Source organism: Arachis ipaensis, chromosome B05 (assembly GCF_000816755.2).
Source record: "Arachis ipaensis cultivar K30076 chromosome B05, Araip1.1, whole genome shotgun sequence".
Lineage (NCBI taxonomy): Eukaryota > Viridiplantae > Streptophyta > Magnoliopsida > Fabales > Fabaceae > Arachis > Arachis ipaensis.
In genome coordinates, this window is record NC_029789.2 from 112,176,020 (window position 1) to 112,194,834 (window position 18,815).

Consider the following 18,815-nt stretch of genomic DNA (forward strand, 5'->3'; position numbering starts at 1 on the left):
ATTATTTTTTCATAGCAAACAGCGGTGACGTTTTATGTCTCTTAAAAAGTATAAAAAAAAATCAACCCCTTGGCCTTACACTTCACGTAATAATAACAATGTTAAATGTTCTCATTAGAATTTTTGTCATTTTACTTATTAAGTTTTTATCCTTTACATGCCACACAATTTAATTACAATAGATTTTAATATCGTATCGCCGTGTGCAGACGCTACTGATCTCATGCAATGGCAGGTCACATTTTGCTATGTTAGGAAGCAATTTGCAAAGGCTTGAACATTGGACGGCACCCGAGGTTGCCTAACGGGTGCAATTTTAAACGCATGTGATGCATCCTGCCTCGATGGAGCTGACCGTCTTCATAGTCCAAGGAAGGTGTCTGCAGACCCAACTTTTTGACCAGGCAAAAGCTAGCCGATTCCATCCTCTTCACAAATCAAGCCATCGCCAAAACACAACCATCCCCACGCACAACCAACGCGGACCAACCCATCGGATGCCGACGACCGATACTGCAACTAACAATGGCCGATCATGGGACACACGTGTATTCAACAACGTGAACGACGACACGGCCCAGGTACGATTGTGGTGTATTGGCCTGTTTTGACTTTTTATTTATTTATTTTTAAGTTATGCTTATGTTGCTCCCGAATCTACTGAGTTAGTTGTATACCACAACGTACTAACAAGCGCCCAATGCCAGGAGGACCAGAGAACACCGAACCCAGACGACAACACTTCAAACGACGCGTTGCTGGAAATAATGAGAGAGGTGCTCGAGAACACAAAGGTTGGTAACACCCGTCTCAATTTCCGCTCTAACTGTTTCGGTAACTCCAACCATCTGACAGATCTGTTACGATTTTCCATGGAAGAACACGCAACGCCGAATGGACAGGGTCGAAGCGGAAATGGTGACGATTCGGTTGTTGGTGGGCGGTCTCAGAGAGCCTATCACCGAGGCGCAAAAGAGACCTGCGAATAAAGTCAACGCAACGTCCGATGGAAATCGGATTGAGAAACAAAGAATACCGGTCGCCGACAGGGAACACATGCACAACCCGATGTCACGCGCCTCCATTCCCAACTGTAGACAGTTGATGCTTCCAGGAGCGATTAGGAAGAGACTGCATCAGTCGTCTAGAAAAAGCAGCGGCGAAGACGTCGACATATCTGTTTACGATGACGACGACGATCAGAAACGGGCCATGTACCCAAAGATGTGCAGGTCAAACACGCACGGCATCGAACATGGGCCAAAGGGTGGCAAGGCCACATTCTTCTTCACTCGATTAAAGGAGAAGGTATACGGGGGTAACCGGGCAACTATATCGCCCCAACGAAGCAACAATGCCGACAACCCGACAGGGCACAATGGACTGCAGCCAACGCAAAACAGAAAAGGTAGTTTTCCCTTTAACACGATGATGTCATCCGACGAGAGCTCATCGAAGCCGGAAAGCGGCCACGGACGGACAGCCGACACCTATAAGCAGATCCCGCGACGACCCCGTCAAACTTGACCAAGAAGGGAACAAACACCACCAACGCATGGCCCATCTCTCAGCACGATATGGACATCTGTAAGTACGTCTACGACCATTATGCCGACCCCACGTAAGTATTCAATCTGAACATCAACGACTGAATCTGCCGTGTGGCGTCATTAGTGCCGGAGGGCCGCAGTTAAATTGGGCTAGCGTGTGTAACATCTTTCATTTGTTGACGGCAGGGAGATCGTTGTACGTGTCGGGTCGCAACATGCAACTCGTTCTGACATGGGATGCCTGTTAGACAGACGGCAACCAACTGCGAAGGCATGTGGCAATCCATCATATCCTCTTCAAATTAATGGATTTTTTTCCGCTGACCCGTGTTTATTATTTCCATTCGAAGTCTGATTTTTTTTTGTGTTGGGTATGATTTGCAGATAATGGAGTTGTTCACGATCATGGTTGCATCGGAGGGAGAAACCGATGGAGATCACCCTCGAGCGGTGTGGTGCTTGCATCCTAATTTTGCGGTACGCCCAAATCCTAATTCGGAAATTTATTTGAATGCATAACTATGATTTAACGTTCTCTGTTTTAACATGAACCATGTATCGTTGACATGCACGGTGACTTGTTTCAACTTCTGAATACTCCCTGAGTAACCAGGCCGATGTAATGGACGGCGTCCACCCTGAAATTTTGGCGCAGCGATACGGCAATGACCACATACACCCGACAGAAGACCTGCGCCTTGTAAGCTACCGACCGATAAGATTATTGTACGCAAGTTCTGAACCTGGGCGGAGTGAATTATGACTCTCTTATCGTATTCGGCTTTTTCCATCAATCGCAGGTTTATATGCCAGTACTGGAAGAAGACTGTGAGAAGCATTGGTTCTTGGCTGTGGTTGACCTGTCGGAGAGGCAGGTCTTCCAATTTGACACGAATGCAACTAAAGAATCAAAGGCAAGAAGGAGACGTGTCATACAATGCATGGTAAGCGACGCACATAGGTTAATTCAGCGTCCTATCCGAATACGCTAATATTTATTATCTTGGCGAATCTGTGCCAGCTGACTGCGCTGGATGGAATCGTTGCAACTGACGGGTCTAAAAACTCACACTCTAAGAGCGCTCCGAGTTTTCCAGTTTGGACATCATGGCCGCACCGGGAGTGCCAAAAAACAGCAGCAGTACAGACTCTGGCTTTTGGGTCATGCAGTGGATGGCAATGGGACGGAGGTTCACCCATGCGGTGTTGCCAATTGTAAGTTAATGCTTGCATACAGGTAGAATGCAATTGCACTGTGTGTCTCTAATAAACACCGCGTTGACCATTGCAGCTGGACGAAGAGAAGATCAGGATCAAAATGGCAATTGCACTGCTAACGGGAAGATGCAACGAGGAAAGTGGTGCATTGCTTGCGAAGGCGGCGGAAGCGGCCAGGACGGGGGAACCGTGTCTAAGAAACGTGTGAAGGGGCCGAATACAACGTTTTTTTCCTTCCACTGCAATTTTTTTGGTTTTTGGATGCATTGATACCGGTTATGTTATGTGACATTGTTGGGTCTCCTCAATGGACAGACAGTATTCGTGGGCTGATTATATCATTGGCCATATATCCTATAACTGTTATTGTATCTTTATGTTGGGCCCTTTATGTTATATCATGTTATTTTCCAGCATGCATATTCGCTGAGGATGATCGGCTGTGTCATCACCACCATGCATCAAGTTTTTCGATTCCTCCGAGCTTCGATCGGAGGTGGAATTGACATCGGCGGAGCCATGAGTTTTGCCTTGGATGAAGAGGAGAGTAGCTTCAATTAGGGTCGGGCATTAGGGGTTGTGTCGCTATGCGAGTTCCGTTTCTGGGTTTTGGGTCGAGTCAGTTTCTCTGGCCCAACACCAAGTCCAAAAAAAATGTTATTTTCCAACATGTCAAAAAAAAAAGTTATCTTCCAAGAAAAAAAATTTAAAAACCGTAAATATACCAAAAAAAAGTAATTATGAACAACTTACCTGCTTCCATCGCCTAGATCAATCCGTCCATCCATCGCCAATGCAAGGCTGCCAATACGAAGTGACTATTCGCTGACCCACGCAATGGAATAAATGATTGAATGATAACATTTAATTAAGGCTATGCTTAAATCTTGAACTCATTCGGTGGTTAGCGCTTTTTTTGAAATCCGGTTATTGCCCTTGGTAATTGCACCAATATTAATGTCCCATTAATGCCCAGTCTAATAAGGTTTAATAGTTATTTATTAAAAAAAACTTAAAAAGGCGGGAGTTGTCTCGCCTATTTAACGTGCGTATGTTTCTCATTTACCAAAAAAAAATGCAAACTTTTCGAAGAAGGGAAGCCATTGTTGGAGACTCAAAAACTTCCGGTAGTAAAGAACCGAAAACTATCAAAGAAATCACAGGCGAGGTATGACAATGTCGACGCTCGCTGATTTCCGCTTCTTCAGATTCATAATCCCCAACACGGAGAATCAATTTGTAAGTTTTCATTTTTTTTGTTCTACTACCATATCCCCAAGGCCCGCATGCAAGCCCACATCAATATCGATTTCTTACTCGTGTAAAGAATGCTAGCGCCCTTCTCCAACGCTGTCCGGGAGAACATGAGCAATCCCGTCGAGATAAGTACCACAAATGGTCAGTCGTGGAGCATCTCCTGGGTTGTCGAGGAGGAGCATCCGCATCGAATCGTCTTCACCGGAGGGTGGCGAGCCTTTTACGAACACTACCATCTTCGAATCGGTAACACAATGCTATTTTCGTATCACCAACCAAAGTTTTTCTATGTGGCCATCCATGACGCAAGATACTGCGAGATCAACTATGGAAGGTAACAAGATTATTCTAGCGGGTTTTCTGTATGCACTCGGCTAAGGCGTTTGTTTTATGCTGTTTTACGTTGTACCAGAAACTTGCGTAACGGAAGTCTTCCAGCAATCCCCGCACATGGCAACTATACAGTCCAGTTCTTCGCAATAATCCCGGTGAACGACCCTGATACACTGGTATAGACGCCAATTTCAATTCCTTTACTACCTGCAATCATCAATCCATCCATGTGTGAGTGTGACACATTGTAAACCTTTTTTTTCCACCATCCGCTACAGATGCTCCCGCTACGCTTCTCGTGGGATTATAGCCGGTCCCTACCGCGACCCCTGACTCTAATAACGCCTACAGGACATCGTCATCGCGTGGGCTGGAATATGGAACCTAATGGAAGGATCGTGCTTCATGGAGGATGAGATGCTGTCCGGAAACACTACGGACTAAGAGATCAGTGGATGGTGCTGTTTCGTTATCACGAAGCTCAAAACACCATGTATGTCATGTTCTTCAACGGCCATACAATGGAAATCAACTACTTGGCCCATGCGGAGCCGGGGACGGACTCCACTTGTATAAGCTATCCGACGGCCCCCAAGTCAATGCACATAGCCGATGGGTTCAGATCGACCAATCCGTTCTTTGTCAGTCCAATCGTGCACCGCCTGGCAACCTGTTTTCTCGTAAGTGTGCCGACAATTATTTTTAACGGCAACTATTTCCGGTACTATTGTTCTATTCAATTATTTCATTGCTCTCACCCTAAAAAATATGTCCTCGTTTCCAGTCGAATGTCCCCCTCTGCCGGGAGTATACGAGGATAGCCCAATTTCGATTACCAACGAGAGGGGCGCTGGACCGTTCAGTATACGCACTATGTCGGGAGGACGAACGGATGTTTTGGAATGGGCTGATGTGCCTTAGCAACAGCATGTCAACTAAGACACGGCCATGTGTGTGTCTTCAAGCGGCTGGCGCCGCAGGACTACTGGCTGCATATATATTGAGAACTCCTGTATCCTAAACCCCCCAGCCACCGCCCCCCAACCCAATCAAAGTAACTCGATCGGTCCATGGTGTTTTCTTGCCTCAGTTTGTCAAATACAATGATGCAAGCTGCATGTCCATATATCTGTATCTTTAATCTACATTATATTTCCAGGCATACAATTCTACCTTGCCCTCATTAACTTATGCTTTAGATGATAAACACGATAATCGTTTCTGTTGTTAATGTGCGCGTAGCATTGCAAATAGACTGATCTCCCATATTAGAAATGTATGTCAATTAGTGCCTGTGAAGTTTGAATGTAATTTGAAGATGTGAATCTTGAATGTAATTCGATTCACTTTACCTACCTTTTGTATGTTTGAATTTTGAATTTTGAAACTTCACACTGACTTGTTAATACCCTAAAAATGAGAATTAGTAGTGGTTGTTTATTGATTTAGAGTTGTTGCCGTGCTTCATTTAGTATTGATTCAGATTTGTTGCCGTGCTTCATTTAGTGCATTTTATTCATCACGTCCGGTGTTTTAAGCGTGTGTTTTAAATTACATCCAGAAGCCATGATCCTTTACAAAGAATTTCAAAACCGCGATTGAACCACATGGATTTTCCAATGAACACACAAGGTAGTACAAGACGTAACCAGTTCCGAATGTCTGCTGCAAAGAGGCGGACGACGAGAGTTTTTTTAGGAGACATCCATCTGAATATCCACTAAACGTTACAACCAAAATATCCACATAAACGTTACATACAAAATATCCACTTACCATACAAAAGCCAACATACCAACGAAAGCCAACATAGCAAAAACTTGTTTTAAGGTCGACGACATATAGACGGTTCTGTACCCAGATGAAATGGAGACAATATTCTGTGTACGGCTATAGCCTACCGGAGAATGTGAAAGGATTCGACCAACCTACCGTTGCAACACACAGTCGTGACGAAGGAAACCCAGCCTGCGTGTCACTATCGGAGCATTAGAACGAAGGAATCTTGGCGGTCGCATACAGATCGCCGGATAGGTTATCATAGAGCTGACTCCAATGTGAAAAACAAATGATTAGAACCATTTAACAGGGCAGAAAACTTAACTAGATCATCTATAAAGCGACTAACCCACCATGTCAGTGTCCATCGAATCCATGTCATCTGCAACTGCGCTGGATGACTCCATTGTGCGGCGGTCTGGAAACGTCGTCCTGTTGTGTCCCACCTCCCGGCACAAACGACATCGCTGGATTTTCTTTCCACCATGAGCACCGTTACCCTTTGTATTGCGCCTGGGTGGATTCCGCGCCGGGCCACTGCCACCCTCGGTAGGTGGCCCCTCGGGTGGAAAACTGGTGTCTCCTGCATCTTCGTTCTCGAAGTGCTTCAGCATCAGCATGGCAATGTCTCTTGCAAACTGGAACTTTTCAGTGTTGTGACATGCAATCTTGCACACTTTCCGGTACCAATCCATCAGGCACCAGTGTTGTGTCAGTTGTACAGAATCCCAAATCACGCCCATCGACTGCACCGCCACAAGCTTTGCATCCTTGGTCCATCTCGGCAATATCAGAGACCTCGGGATCTCATGAACATTGTTAAGAACAAGCATCGCAATTATATGTTCACAGGGGACCCCGAAACATTCCATTCTCATGCATGTGCATCGGACCTCCCTCGTATCAGACGTTGTAACAACACGCCAATCCTTTCCCGGAGTGCCGTATCGAGAGACGGTGTGGATAAAATAGGAACCATTGTCTTCAGAGTTAACCACCCTCATTGCACAGGCCCTGTCAAGAATGGGAACAAACAAATAAAATATTGCACGAGTGTAGTTCTCGGCTGCACTCCGCTCCAGCTGTTTCAGGTTGGTGGTCATAACAGGGTCACCCTTTGCACACTCAAAATCAGCCTCCAGCTCCTTTGCACGCACGAACATCAAGCATCGATGGAAATGACGTAAAAACTCAGTGTAGCTGTATCGAGACTTAATATACCGTGATATCACAGCGTGCAAGCCCTCGCACCTTGATGTTGTTCGAAATCCGGCAAAGAACTTTCCCCGTATGTGTGCTGTGGCCCAACTGTGCCTTCTCTCGTACATGTCCTGTACCCATTTTTTATCGGCGACGCCAAATTTCTCAACCATCTCAAACCACTTTCTCTGGAATGTTCAGACCTCGTAGTCGCCAAGCATGCAATCCCTAAAGTTTGTCTTCTAGCTTGATAGTGAAATGATGAATTTTTTAAAAAGGGTCTTCTTCTGGTGTTGTGTTGTAGTCTTCAATTTCTTCTGGTTCAGCCGTGTTTCATTGGTCTGCTGGCGGTCTGCTCTGCTCATCTCCTCTGCTGAAGGTAAGTCCAGTTAAAAGTAGTATTGAACCTTGATTCTGCTGATGTTGTGACTGAAAATATTAGTTTTTATATCTGTTTGACTATATTTGCATCATCTGTCCCAGCCCCGGCAGACACTACTTCAGCACCACCCACTGCCCCTATTGATAGGCGTATTGGTAAAAGGGGACCTTCGCGTGGGATTGCAACAAATAGGGTTATCAAAACAAAGACAAATGGAAAATTGGAATTGCCGATCTCTTTGGAGAACTTAGCTCCTAATGGCATCCATGCTGATTTGTTTGCATCTGAAGTGGGTATCGTTACAAGACAAAATGCTCCTTTGGATGTAGAGAAATGGAGCCAAGTTGGAGATGATGTCAAGCAAAAAATATGCGACATCGTTTTGGTAATAGATATTTATATTTTCTGTTATTCAGTTTATTATAGAAGTTATTTCTGCTAACTAACTTTGACAAATCATTTGTAGGAAAAGTTTGATATAGCTGATACGCAAGTAATGCGCAATATGATTTTAGCTAAGGCTAACATATGTTATCGAAGTTGGCGCTCAAGATTGCGTGAGCACTATGAGTTGTATCAAATTGATGAGGAGCGCCTTCAAAATCCACCAAACAATGTTCTACCGGAGACATGGGAGACTTTGGTGTCCTACTTTGGAAGTCCTTCTTTTCAGGTTTAAAATTTTTATTGTGACAACCATTGAGGTTTTTTTTATGTTGTTTTGCTATTTTAGGTCAATGCAAATTATTATAGCTGACCTCCTTTTGTCTTTTGTGAGTTTGGTCTTCTATAGGAAAAAAGTTTAAGAAACAAAGATAATAGAAAGCATCATATTGTACCCCATATTGTTGGTCGAAAGACATTTCAAGTTGTTAGACGTGATCGGATAAATAGTCTTAAAGTTTTAATTTGGTCTTCTATTTTTTGCTATGTCATGTTTGCACTTAACTACATGCTATATTTTACACTTCCAAAAAATTTGCAGCGCCATCCTAGAACCGGTGTCGAGCCTGACATTCAAGAATTATGGCAAATTACTCATCAAAAGAGTAATGGAGAATGGGTGAATGAAAAAGCTAAACAAATTGATGTAACATTCTTAAGCTTTTCCTCTTTTTGTTGCATGGAAGTTAAATATTATCTCCATTTTCAAATTACAAATTGGATTGTGTAGGATGACATTAGCACTATGCTTGATGACTCCTATGATTTGGAAAATCCTCTCACTCCAAATGAAGCTTTTCTAATTGTGAGAGGTGACAAAAGTGGTGCAAGTTATGGCATAAAGGCTTCAAAGTCTAAGTTAAGGATTCAAGCACAACTTCAAGAGGCAATGCAAGACCGTGAGGAGCTAACAAAGGAAATAAATGTGCTCAAAGAAAAACTTGAAGAGCAACGAACACGGCAAGAGGAAGAATTAGCTCAAATGAAAGCTCAATTGGAAGCTCAACAAGCTGTTGTCAACTCTCTCATAGCGCGCTTTGACAATGAAACAAACTAGACCCTAAAGGTACTCCTAAAGTTGCTTATGTTTTTAATATATTTTTGTAGATGATTCCCATTTTATATTAGTATACTTTAATTTGTATATGGATCTCTTTATCACATTTTACTTGTGTCATGGTTGAAAAATGACAAATGTCCTATTGATTGCTTTGATAAATTTGGTTGGGTATGGCTGAGACATAAGTTGCATATTGGTTGTGTTTGTTGGAACCGTGAACGGTGGAAATATCCAATTTTTAGGGGAGGTTCTGCCGAATTTTTTATAAACATTTTGGATAAAACTTAGTGGAAAAATGATAGATAGTGTTATATCTTGTTTCTAACTTTTTGGTTTCGGTTTTTCTTATTTACAGGAGTGCTGAAAGGGTGACCATATGCAACCTTGAGGGCTCAAGAATGTTTTGATGCATAGAGACACTAATCTATGTTAGAACTTTTATGTTTTGGTTGAACTTTTATGTTAGAACTTTGATGTTTTGGTTGAACTAATCTATGTACTCACTAGCTAATGTTATTTTGTTTCAAGACAATTTTAGCTAGAAGGATCTTGTTTGACTTATGTATGTTTTTGCATATTAAATAGATGTAAACTAGCTTATTAAAAGCGTTATTATATTAGTTAATTTAAAAACTAATTTACTAAATTATGCACGTAATTTGTAATAAAAATAAAGTTGTTACAAAATAACTTATTCGCTTTCGTAACTGAAGAAAAAAATGTTACCAAATCATGTTACATTTTGTAACAAATTTTTTTGATAGAAAAAAAATTTACTGTCACGAAAAATACCTTCAAGATCAAAATTTGTTACCATTTTTGTAACGGCTTCTGGTTTTTTGTATCAGAAAAAATTGTTACAAAATATGGTATTGAATTGTAACAGTTCCATTTTTCGTTACAAAAACTTTTTGTAACGGGACTTACTGCAATGGACCCTTTTTTTGTTACAAAAAACTTTTGTGTCAAAATATCGACGTTTTGTAACAATATTTTTTGTTACAAATACGCCTTTTTTCTTGTAGTGTGAATTTGGGCTTTCCGATGTTGCTCGTGGCGTTTTGGAGTAGATGCCAAGCGCAGAGTCGATGGTGAGCCTCTGGAAAAACTTGCTCGATCGCAGACTTCATTTGCCTGTCATCGTCGGTTATTATGGACACGGGAGCCTTCCCTTTCATTGAAGTTTGCAACTGTTGAAGCAGCCAGACATAGGTCTCTTCTTTCTCGTCTGCCCCCAGTGCAGTGGCAAAGACAACCGTTTGGTTGTGGTGATTCACACCGGAGAATATTACAAGAGGTGAAAGGTAAACGTTTTTCTTGTACGTTGCATCAAATGCAACCACGTCTCCAAACACCTGGTAATCAATTTGGCTGGTGCCGTCACACCAAAACAAATGTTGCAACACGCCCTCACCATCAACAACTTCCTTGTAGTACAGTGCTGGATCATTTGTCTTGCACTCTCGGAGATACCTTAGGCACGATTCCGCATCTAGGCCACCCTCCCTTCGTTGCTTCGCATTTACATTGTGCATGTCCCTTGTTGTGTACGGGACATTATGATACCCGCCGGCTAGGCTCGCCATAAAATCGTGGATTCGGGAGATGCTAATGCCCCCTTTGCGCATGTCGTTCATCTGCTCGATGTCCGCTTCGCTCATCCTCCGATGGCCTGGGAGCATGGAAGAAAATCGCAACTCAAGAACGTGGTGGTTATGCGCGTCTGAAAAGTACGCAACGTGCCAACGTCCTGATTCATCGTCCATGTGGAGTAGCATCCTTGCAGGGCATCCACAACGTGTCTCAGCCCTCGGCCTCTTTTGCCGGTTAGGCATCGAGTAGAACTTCGGGGATCGGTACCCTTGTCGGTGGCACACGAACTCCTGCCGTATCCTTACTTCGCCACGTTTTTCGCTTCTGGAACGTCTCGCCCCGAAGCCATGGTGCTTTGCATATTGCTGGTAGAACTCAAATGCAATGTCAACATCTGCGAAATTAAATCGGAGAACATCCTCCTCGCTCAAGTTCAAAAAATCAATCCAACCTAACGACTCCACGGAATCAACAGCGTAAAACTCGTCTTCCGCATAATTGTCAGACATTCCTACGGCGCCGTCCAAACTGTCTTCCAAATCAACCGCATCCCCATTGTCGACATCGGCCTCTGCATGATGGTTGTGTTCTGTTTCATCTTCCTGAAAGTCGTACTCGTCCGACTCCATCCCTACAGAGCCTTCGCCCTCAAACGATCCAACTCCGTGCTCTGCTTCGTCAGACATTTCTGGTTCATCGGCGACACGCACGCCCCCAGTGGTATCTTCATCCCGGCAAACCTGTGCCAAACAGCAACAATGCGGTAATTTAGCGAAACACGCAAAATTGGGGGATGTCCTCCAAAGAAAATTGTAGTCCTATGAGGAAGAAAAAGGGGGATATTTGTAAATCAAGTGAATGGTGATAATACAACGGGTACCTTCTTTCGATTGATGGAGACGGCGAAGCCATCAACTGCCGAAGACAACCGACGTCGTCAGAGGTGAGGCTGTTTGTGTGCTTGCATCCGCCTGAACAGACTCGTTAGCACTGAGTGGGGTGGGAGAAGAAGTTAGCTCAGTGTGAAGGTTCCAGTCGTTGTCGGTGGTGGAGATAAGAAGAGACGGTGCGATTGGGTCAGAGGGAAAGGGGAGGAAGAGGGTGCGATTGCGACGGAGGGGAAGGGGGAGGAAGAGGGTGCGATTGCGACGGAGGGGAAAGGGGAGGGAAAGGGGAGGAAGAGAACCTGGGCTGGAGGAGGAACTTAGCGGCAGTAATAGTTGTTAACCAAATGCTGATTGTCCACCTAATTCTGACCATTAAATTAAATGTATTTATTTTAAAAATTCTAAAAGTACCCCTCTAACTTATACGAAATTGTAGAAAAGACCCACCAAAATAATACATTTTTATTCCTACCTCCTTCGGCTGATCGGTGTGCCAAACAAGAAAATGATATTTTGGTGCGCTATGTATAGCCGCGTACCGAATCCGTGCCCATAATTGTAGTGATGCTTTCACTATATATATATAGCCTCAGCCATCTCTCTCTCTTTGAGCATTTCCTCCTTTGAACATTTATAACATAATATATAAATATAATAAAAGATATTGTTTAAACAAATAAATTTATCATCAATAATTAATTGAATCTCTAATTATATGATTAATCACTAAATTGGTTAAAATTAAGTATTTTATCTCTATCTTTTGCAAACCTGTCTCAGATAAATATCTATTTATGTCTTGGTAGTTGGAATGTAAATATTCTTATTAATAGTGGACACTGTACTGCTTGAAGTAAAGAGAGAAGATATAGAGCTTCATTTTAATTCTTTAACACTAGAAATCTTCTACTAAAAAGCTTAAGGCAGCAATTTTGTTTGTTACTTTTAATCAGCTAAAGAATTATGGTGAATATTATAGTGCCTAAGACAATGGTCAGTCATATTTGGGATATTAAGTTTTAAACTAAAGCTATTCAAATTGTTTGATGCTGTTGATGATGATTTATTTTAGGGTTAAGTACTGAAATCGTCCCTAAGGTCTGGGGTGAAAATCAAAATCGTCCCCGACCTTTTTTTGTTATTAAAATCATCCCCAACGTTACAAAACGTTATAAAATCGTCCTTTTTTACTTTAATTTCTTTTTATTGACCAAATTACCCTTAAAATTAATAAAAATAAAATTAAAAAAAAAACCCAACACCCCCCTCCCCCAACCCCCATCCTGTCTCCGTATCTCCCTCTCTTCCTTTTCATCTCCTTCTTCCTATCCCTCTTCGAACCCTCCCTCCCAACCACAACTCCAATTCTTCCTCTCTCTCTTTTCGCCACCGTATCATCTCCGCCCCCACCTCCTTCTCCACCTTTTTAGCTTCTCCCTTTCCATCACCAACCTCAACCCTTCCTCCATTAACGTTGGCCTCACCTTCCTCATCTCCTTCTCCACCTTCTTCTCCCTTTCCATCACCGACCTCAATCCTTACTCCTCGACGACAACCATGTTCTCTGACTCTTCTTCGGCGCCGACTCCTTCTCCGTCGCGCTCTTTCTCTCGCAGCGCCGGCATGCGTTCTTCCTCTCACAGCGCCACGCCTCCGTTCTGCCTCCTGCAGTGTTGCGCCTCCGTTCTGCCTTCTTGCCGTATTGCTCCTTCTAGATTCAGATCTATTCTTCTTCCTGTTATGCTTCTTTGATTCTCTGTTTTGCTTCCTGGAGCTCACCACTTTCCATGGGGATCGATGCGGGTAGGAGGAGTGAGGTCAGTTGGGAGAGGTTGGGAAGGTGGAGAGCAGAGGGTGGTGGGATCGATAGAAGCGTCTTCGAATTTGTCGTCTTCAGCCTCGAATCCCTCTTTTTTTTGTTCTTCAGGAAAAAAAAATTCTTTCTTTTTTTTTATTTTTTTAATTTCTGTTGCTATTGAATTTGGATCTGAAGTTGCAGATGATGATTGCTAAATTGTTGTTAAATTTAAAATTTTTGTTGATTTATTTTGTGGATGTTGTTATTGATTTATTTTGAGACTGTTGTTGTTGCTGAAAGAAAAGTGTTAGAAGTAATGAGTGGGTGATAATAATTTATTTTTCATGTAGTTTTAATTAGATTCAAAATCTGATCAAACTGCATGATTAAACTCTTAAGTACGTACACCCCTCAGCTCAAAATTTAATTTAGCAAGATTCCATGTCTTTGTAATTTTTGTTACCTTGTTTCAAAACATACTACAATTTAATAGAATGAAGCGAATTGTGAAGGTTCTTGAACAATGAAAACGTGCACTTTTGATATATTTTGTTATTATTGCATTGGCCTAAAAAGAGGTTCTGATTTTGTGTCGTTTATCTTGAATATTTCCTTGTCTCCCTTGCAGTACAAATAATGAAGGGGTTTGGTACCCGTTTACATAAAATAATTAATTAAGCAGGTATTAATAATAATGTCAGTTACGTTACGTTGAGTCATCATAAGTGAAAGAACTTTTCAATTAAAATTTTGACTGCTTGAAGTCGAGGACTAAAGGTAGTGGAGGCAACATGATGAAGACAATTTCCTCTACAGGTTTGTAAGTTGCATTGTTAGACTTTCTGCACACACAAGAGATGTTTGTTGGATTTACTGCTTAAAATATTGAAGGACCACATGAAAAGTAATCATATATATACACACAAATACACGTACACTTGCAAGAGATCTTCAGAATTCAGATAGATAGGGCGCGGTCATTGCATGATTCTTTATAAAATAAAATCAAGTCAAATAATTATTGTTATTTGTGTATGTGTATGTGTGTCACATAAATTAAATAAACAAATGATGAATTGAATCCACGGCCTTCATTCATAGTACAAATTAGCAGCTAGTCAATGAGGCTAGTGTGGTCCATGAATATCACCTGATTTTAATGCTTACCCTTCTTTTTCCTTTATATCCATTTCAGGTGTAGTAGTGTGAAGGCGAACGAACCACTATTCAGTTCATCACCACTGGCTTGTGGACAATATTGCTTCTAACTATCTATTCTTCTGCTTTTGCCATTTACAAATAGTCAAATACTAATACCTACAACTTGCTTGCTTTCAAAGCTTGCTTTAACTTGCCCAGTTTATTTATTAAGCACCTGCTTTAACTTAAACCATTATTTAAGTCATCTCTCACAGCTTTAATTAATCAATGGTCCCAACCCCATTATTTTATTTCAAACAGTTAAGCTACTGCTTTTGGCTTTTATTTGCTACCAATTTCACACTTTTTTTCTGATAATTATCTACCAAAATGAAAGGATTAATTGCAAAGCATTATAAGTTAGAATTGTCCTGATGATGAATAATGGGATAGAGAAGAAAAATTGAAATGCACTAGCTAGGATGTGTATGCATATATACATAGAGAGGAGCAGTGAAAAGGACTATGTATATGTGATGTAAGAGATATAGCATAAGTTTCAAAGAATAAAACAATAGATGTGGGGTTGAGTCTATCTCAACTTAGATTGCAAAAACCCTAATGATAGATACTGATAGCAACCGTTCGTTGAAGCAAGTCTAAGTCCCCTGGGTAGAATTTAACACCCCAGAAAGGAGGCATTGAACATGCCCCCCTCCTTTTAGCACAATAACAACGCAAATTGTTCACGTACCCTATATAAATGCCTTCTTTCATTCTTAGGGCAAACTTTAATGCTCAAACATGTGTGCTTTGCCACCCTTTGTTGGCAAAACCATTTTTCTTTTCCATTATTTCAATATCAACCTCAGCTCTAGGGCAAAAGAAACTATATAGAGCCAGAAAAAGTATATATAATTCTTTGGGCTTACTTCCCTAAGTTTCCAAACTAGATTGGAATAATTAGTAGTAAACACTTGTGATTAAGCGAGCCTTCAATTCCCACACTCACCCACTCTTTTTAAAGTCACGAGACCCACTGTCCCATTGTTCGTTCAATTGTGTGTGTGGCGTGGCAGAGGAATTGATAGAGAACTTTCAAAGCTCTTTATCTTCTACCATCACTCAACTAGCCTCTATATCGCAGTTCCAAACTGAAAGTGTGTCTCGCAAAAGCTTTTAGTTCTATCTTCCCTTCATCTGAAAGAAAGAAAGAAAAGAGGAGTGCTGGCTGGCTGGCTTGCCCCTCATATTTATATATATTTTCTGTCTCTCTCTGCGTGTCGGTACCATGTAGGTCTTCCCCCACTACTACTACTACTACTCTATCTCTGGTTCTTTCTTCTATTCATGTGATGACTTGTTTCCTTCACAGGAGACCAGACCTTAACAATTTGCCTGATGACTACAATAGAGATCATGGCAAACAACTCCTCCAAGACACCTTCTCTCCCGGTAAATACTTGTCCTAGTCTTATTTTTGTTATACTAGCTAGGTAGGTGAAACATATGTGGAAGTTGGTTTAATTGGGTGCAGGTTGCAGGAAAAAGAAAAGCGGAAAAGAGGAGTGTGGGAAGGTGTATGAGTGTAGATTTTGTTCCCTCAAGTTCTGCAAGTCCCAGGCTCTTGGGGGACACATGAACCGCCACCGCCAAGGCTACTCTCTACTCTATTTCTTGAAACTTTAAAGAGATCAGAGGGCCCTGCTAGCTGCTATTTGCTTCTTTTTATTTATTTAGATTATTTGATTTTCATCAGAGAGGGAAACAGAGACGCTGAACCATGCCCGTCAGCTGGTGTTTCGTAACGATCATCATCAACCTCCACCTCACTTAGGGTATGTTTGTCATTTCCATTATTTCCTTCTTCCTCTCCTTAATTCATCTTTTGAATTCAGATGCTGTCAAGACCCAACTCTCAGATTCCCAAGATACTTCTCTGCGTCATCCACGTCATCAACCGCTGCAGCATCTCATCATCAGCCCTATCTATACGCTTCACCATCCAGGCCACCGCCGGTCTCCTTCCCGGGGGCTCCTCACGATTACTACGTGGACCATGTCCTCAGCACCGCAGAGTCATCAGCAGGAGCAGGAGGAGGCAGTTACACGTGCATAGGTGCACCGGTGGTGGGACAAGCAGGGAAGGAGAGGGAGCAGGAAGGGTCGCTGAATTGGGGAAGATCATCATCAACATCGGGATCACAGCCTCATCATCGTTTGGATCCTCCTTCAGCGATCAATCGGTTTCAAGATGGGTTCTAATATAATATATATGAGATGAGATGAGATTCTTTGTTTATTATATATATTTGAGTAAGTGATGATTATGAAATAGAGTTGTAGTATGCTATGCTATGCTATGCAGTATGAGAATGAGAGAGAGACATAACAAGACAGATGGGGTCATGACTCATGAGTGAGAAGAGAGAGAAAGTTATCACTACTTTGTTTCGTTTGCTTTTCTTTTCTTTTCTTTATCTCAACAGTGACTTGGCTGCAGCTTTTGAGCTCATGTACACGCTCAGCTACTTTGGCTTCTTCGTTTTCCTCTTCTCTTCTTCTCCTCCTTCTCCTTCTCCTTCTTTCCAACTTTAACAACTAACTAATAAACCATTGTATGTATAGCCTTATTATTATATTCATTGAATGTGTGTGTTGCCCTTTTCTTACTCTAATTGGTGGTGGCTTTCGCAGTTTCACTTTCACTACCTGAATCTTTGCCGCTTCCTCTTCTTCTCTCTTGCTCTCATTCTAATTTCTTGAAATGCTTATGCTATCAGTGTCACACATGTCTGCACAATTAGGGTAATGACATACACACAACTCCGACTCCTCTTTAATTTAGACCCATCTTGCTAATTGGGATCCATGCTTATAACAATCAAACCTGCCAAACAGTGGCGGAGCTTGAAACAAAATTTTGGGGGCCAAATAGAAATAATTGTCAAGGTGCTTTTGATATGGACTTCACTAGAAATAAGTTTGTCTAACCTCATCTCTCTGATTTGGGTGATATTGTCAAATTTGAAGCCGTTTTCTAGGGTCTCGTTCCAAAGAATTAAGGTCAAACTTATCGGATGCAACTCTTTAAACTTTTGAAGGTTATATCTCGCTTTTTTGTGATTCATTAAAGTAGAAGAACTATCTACATGTGTTGATATTGTAAAAGTTATATGTTCTCCTTCTTGAATATTAGCCTTCCTCTTACAAAATACATCAATTCTTTGATTTCTTTGATTTATTTTTAAAATAATATTAAATTACATAAATAAAAAATACCTAATTTTTATATTTGAACTCGAAGGTAGAGAGAGTGTTGCTTATTGAATAGAGAGTTGTGAAATACAAATACACTCGGTTCGGTCCAAATCCAACATGTTTTAAATGTTTAAAATTAAAAATTATTGTACAATAAAAGCAAGAGATGAAGATTAAACTTTGGTATTTTAAGTCATAATAAAGTATTTGAGCCAATTGAACTATTTTTTATTTTTTGAAGAAGTACTACTAATTTTTTTAACAAAAGTTTGGGGGGTCATAGCCGCCCTTGTCTCAACTAAGCTCCGCCACTGCTGCCAAATATCTCATTTTCTTCTTAAACCACAAACCTTTTATCTCTCAAATTTTCTACTTGCACACAACATATAGTAATAAAATCAACCTCTTATATTTGTTTTCAACATTCGTGAATGAAACCAACCAAAACTACCATCAAACAGTTTTGTCACCGTCATCTTTGGTGCTAACGTATAGTATAGATACACAAATTTTCATTATCCATATCTTGAGTAATGAGCTTATGTAAATTAAATTTCCATGAGATAGATGGTTAAAAATTTTATATATTAAAAATGTTTTGATAAAAAAAAAATATATAAAAGTCTTAACCATCTAATAAAAAATATTCTCCCTCAAACAATAAATTCTTAAATAAGGTTAACTTTTCTAAACCGAATCTTGCAAACACATTGTTGTAAATAGAGCTTAGTTAGTACAAGTATGAACTTTTATTATTTGAACTTAACAAAAGCCTGCGTTTTTAATTTTGGTTTGGGGCTCAATAGCCATGCAGCCCATGCTTTAATTATTTGGATAAGACTTGCTGCTAAGTATTTATCAACCATTATAAAAAAAAGTATTTATCAACCATTATAAAATTAAAAGCCTTGTT

At 41.1% G+C, this 18,815-nt stretch overlaps 3 protein-coding genes across 4 annotated transcripts; 1 reads left to right on the forward strand and 2 right to left on the reverse strand.

Annotated features, from left to right (window-relative positions):
- Positions 6,348-7,510, reverse strand: LOC107640888 (protein FAR1-RELATED SEQUENCE 9-like). The gene is made up of 2 exons (XM_016344392.1): positions 6,491-7,510; positions 6,348-6,404 (listed from the first exon to the last, which is right to left on the reverse strand). The coding sequence occupies exons 1-2, from the start codon at positions 7,508-7,510 to the stop codon at positions 6,348-6,350; spliced, it is 1,077 nt and encodes a 358-aa protein (XP_016199878.1).
- LOC107640889 (protein FAR1-RELATED SEQUENCE 5-like) lies at positions 9,915-13,328 on the reverse strand. Its single transcript, XM_016344393.1, has 3 exons — positions 13,260-13,328; positions 10,298-11,556; positions 9,915-9,930 (listed from the first exon to the last, which is right to left on the reverse strand). Exons 1-3 carry the CDS (start codon positions 13,326-13,328, stop codon positions 9,915-9,917), a joined length of 1,344 nt encoding a protein of 447 aa, XP_016199879.1.
- On the forward strand, positions 15,069-17,306 carry LOC107641989 (zinc finger protein JAGGED-like). 2 transcript variants are annotated; one of them, XM_016345335.2, is made up of 5 exons: positions 15,071-15,934; positions 16,017-16,096; positions 16,179-16,298; positions 16,401-16,479; positions 16,540-17,306. In XM_016345335.2, coding segments are annotated over exons 1-5 (648 nt in total). In that variant the 5' UTR covers positions 15,071-15,932; the 3' UTR covers positions 16,907-17,306. The 2 variants fall into 2 exon arrangements, with proteins under 2 accessions (XP_016200820.1, XP_016200821.1); XM_016345334.2 differs by having other exon boundaries at positions 15,069-15,934; positions 16,401-17,306.

What these genes read in the sequence shown, in the direction of transcription:
- LOC107640888 (XM_016344392.1), bottom strand. Translation starts at nt 7,510, where the DNA reads ATGGTTGAGAAATTTGGCGTCGCCGATAAAAAATGGGTACAGGACATG. An exon ending in ATTCGATGGACACTGACATG is followed by an intron (nt 6,405 to 6,490) that starts GTGGGTTAGTCG and finishes CATTGGAGTCAG; the next exon opens with CTCTATGATAACCTATCCGG.
- LOC107640889 (XM_016344393.1), bottom strand. Translation starts at nt 13,328, where the DNA reads ATGCCGGCGCTGCGAGAGAAAGAGCGCGACGGAGAAGGAGTCGGCGCC. An exon ending in AAGAAGAGTCAGAGAACATG is followed by an intron (nt 11,557 to 13,259) that starts GTTGTCGTCGAG and finishes TGTTTGGCACAG; the next exon opens with GTTTGCCGGGATGAAGATAC.
- LOC107641989 (XM_016345334.2), top strand. An exon ending in CCAAGACACCTTCTCTCCCG is followed by an intron (nt 16,097 to 16,178) that starts GTAAATACTTGT and finishes AATTGGGTGCAG; the next exon opens with GTTGCAGGAAAAAGAAAAGC. An exon ending in CATGAACCGCCACCGCCAAG is followed by an intron (nt 16,299 to 16,400) that starts GCTACTCTCTAC and finishes GATTTTCATCAG; the next exon opens with AGAGGGAAACAGAGACGCTG.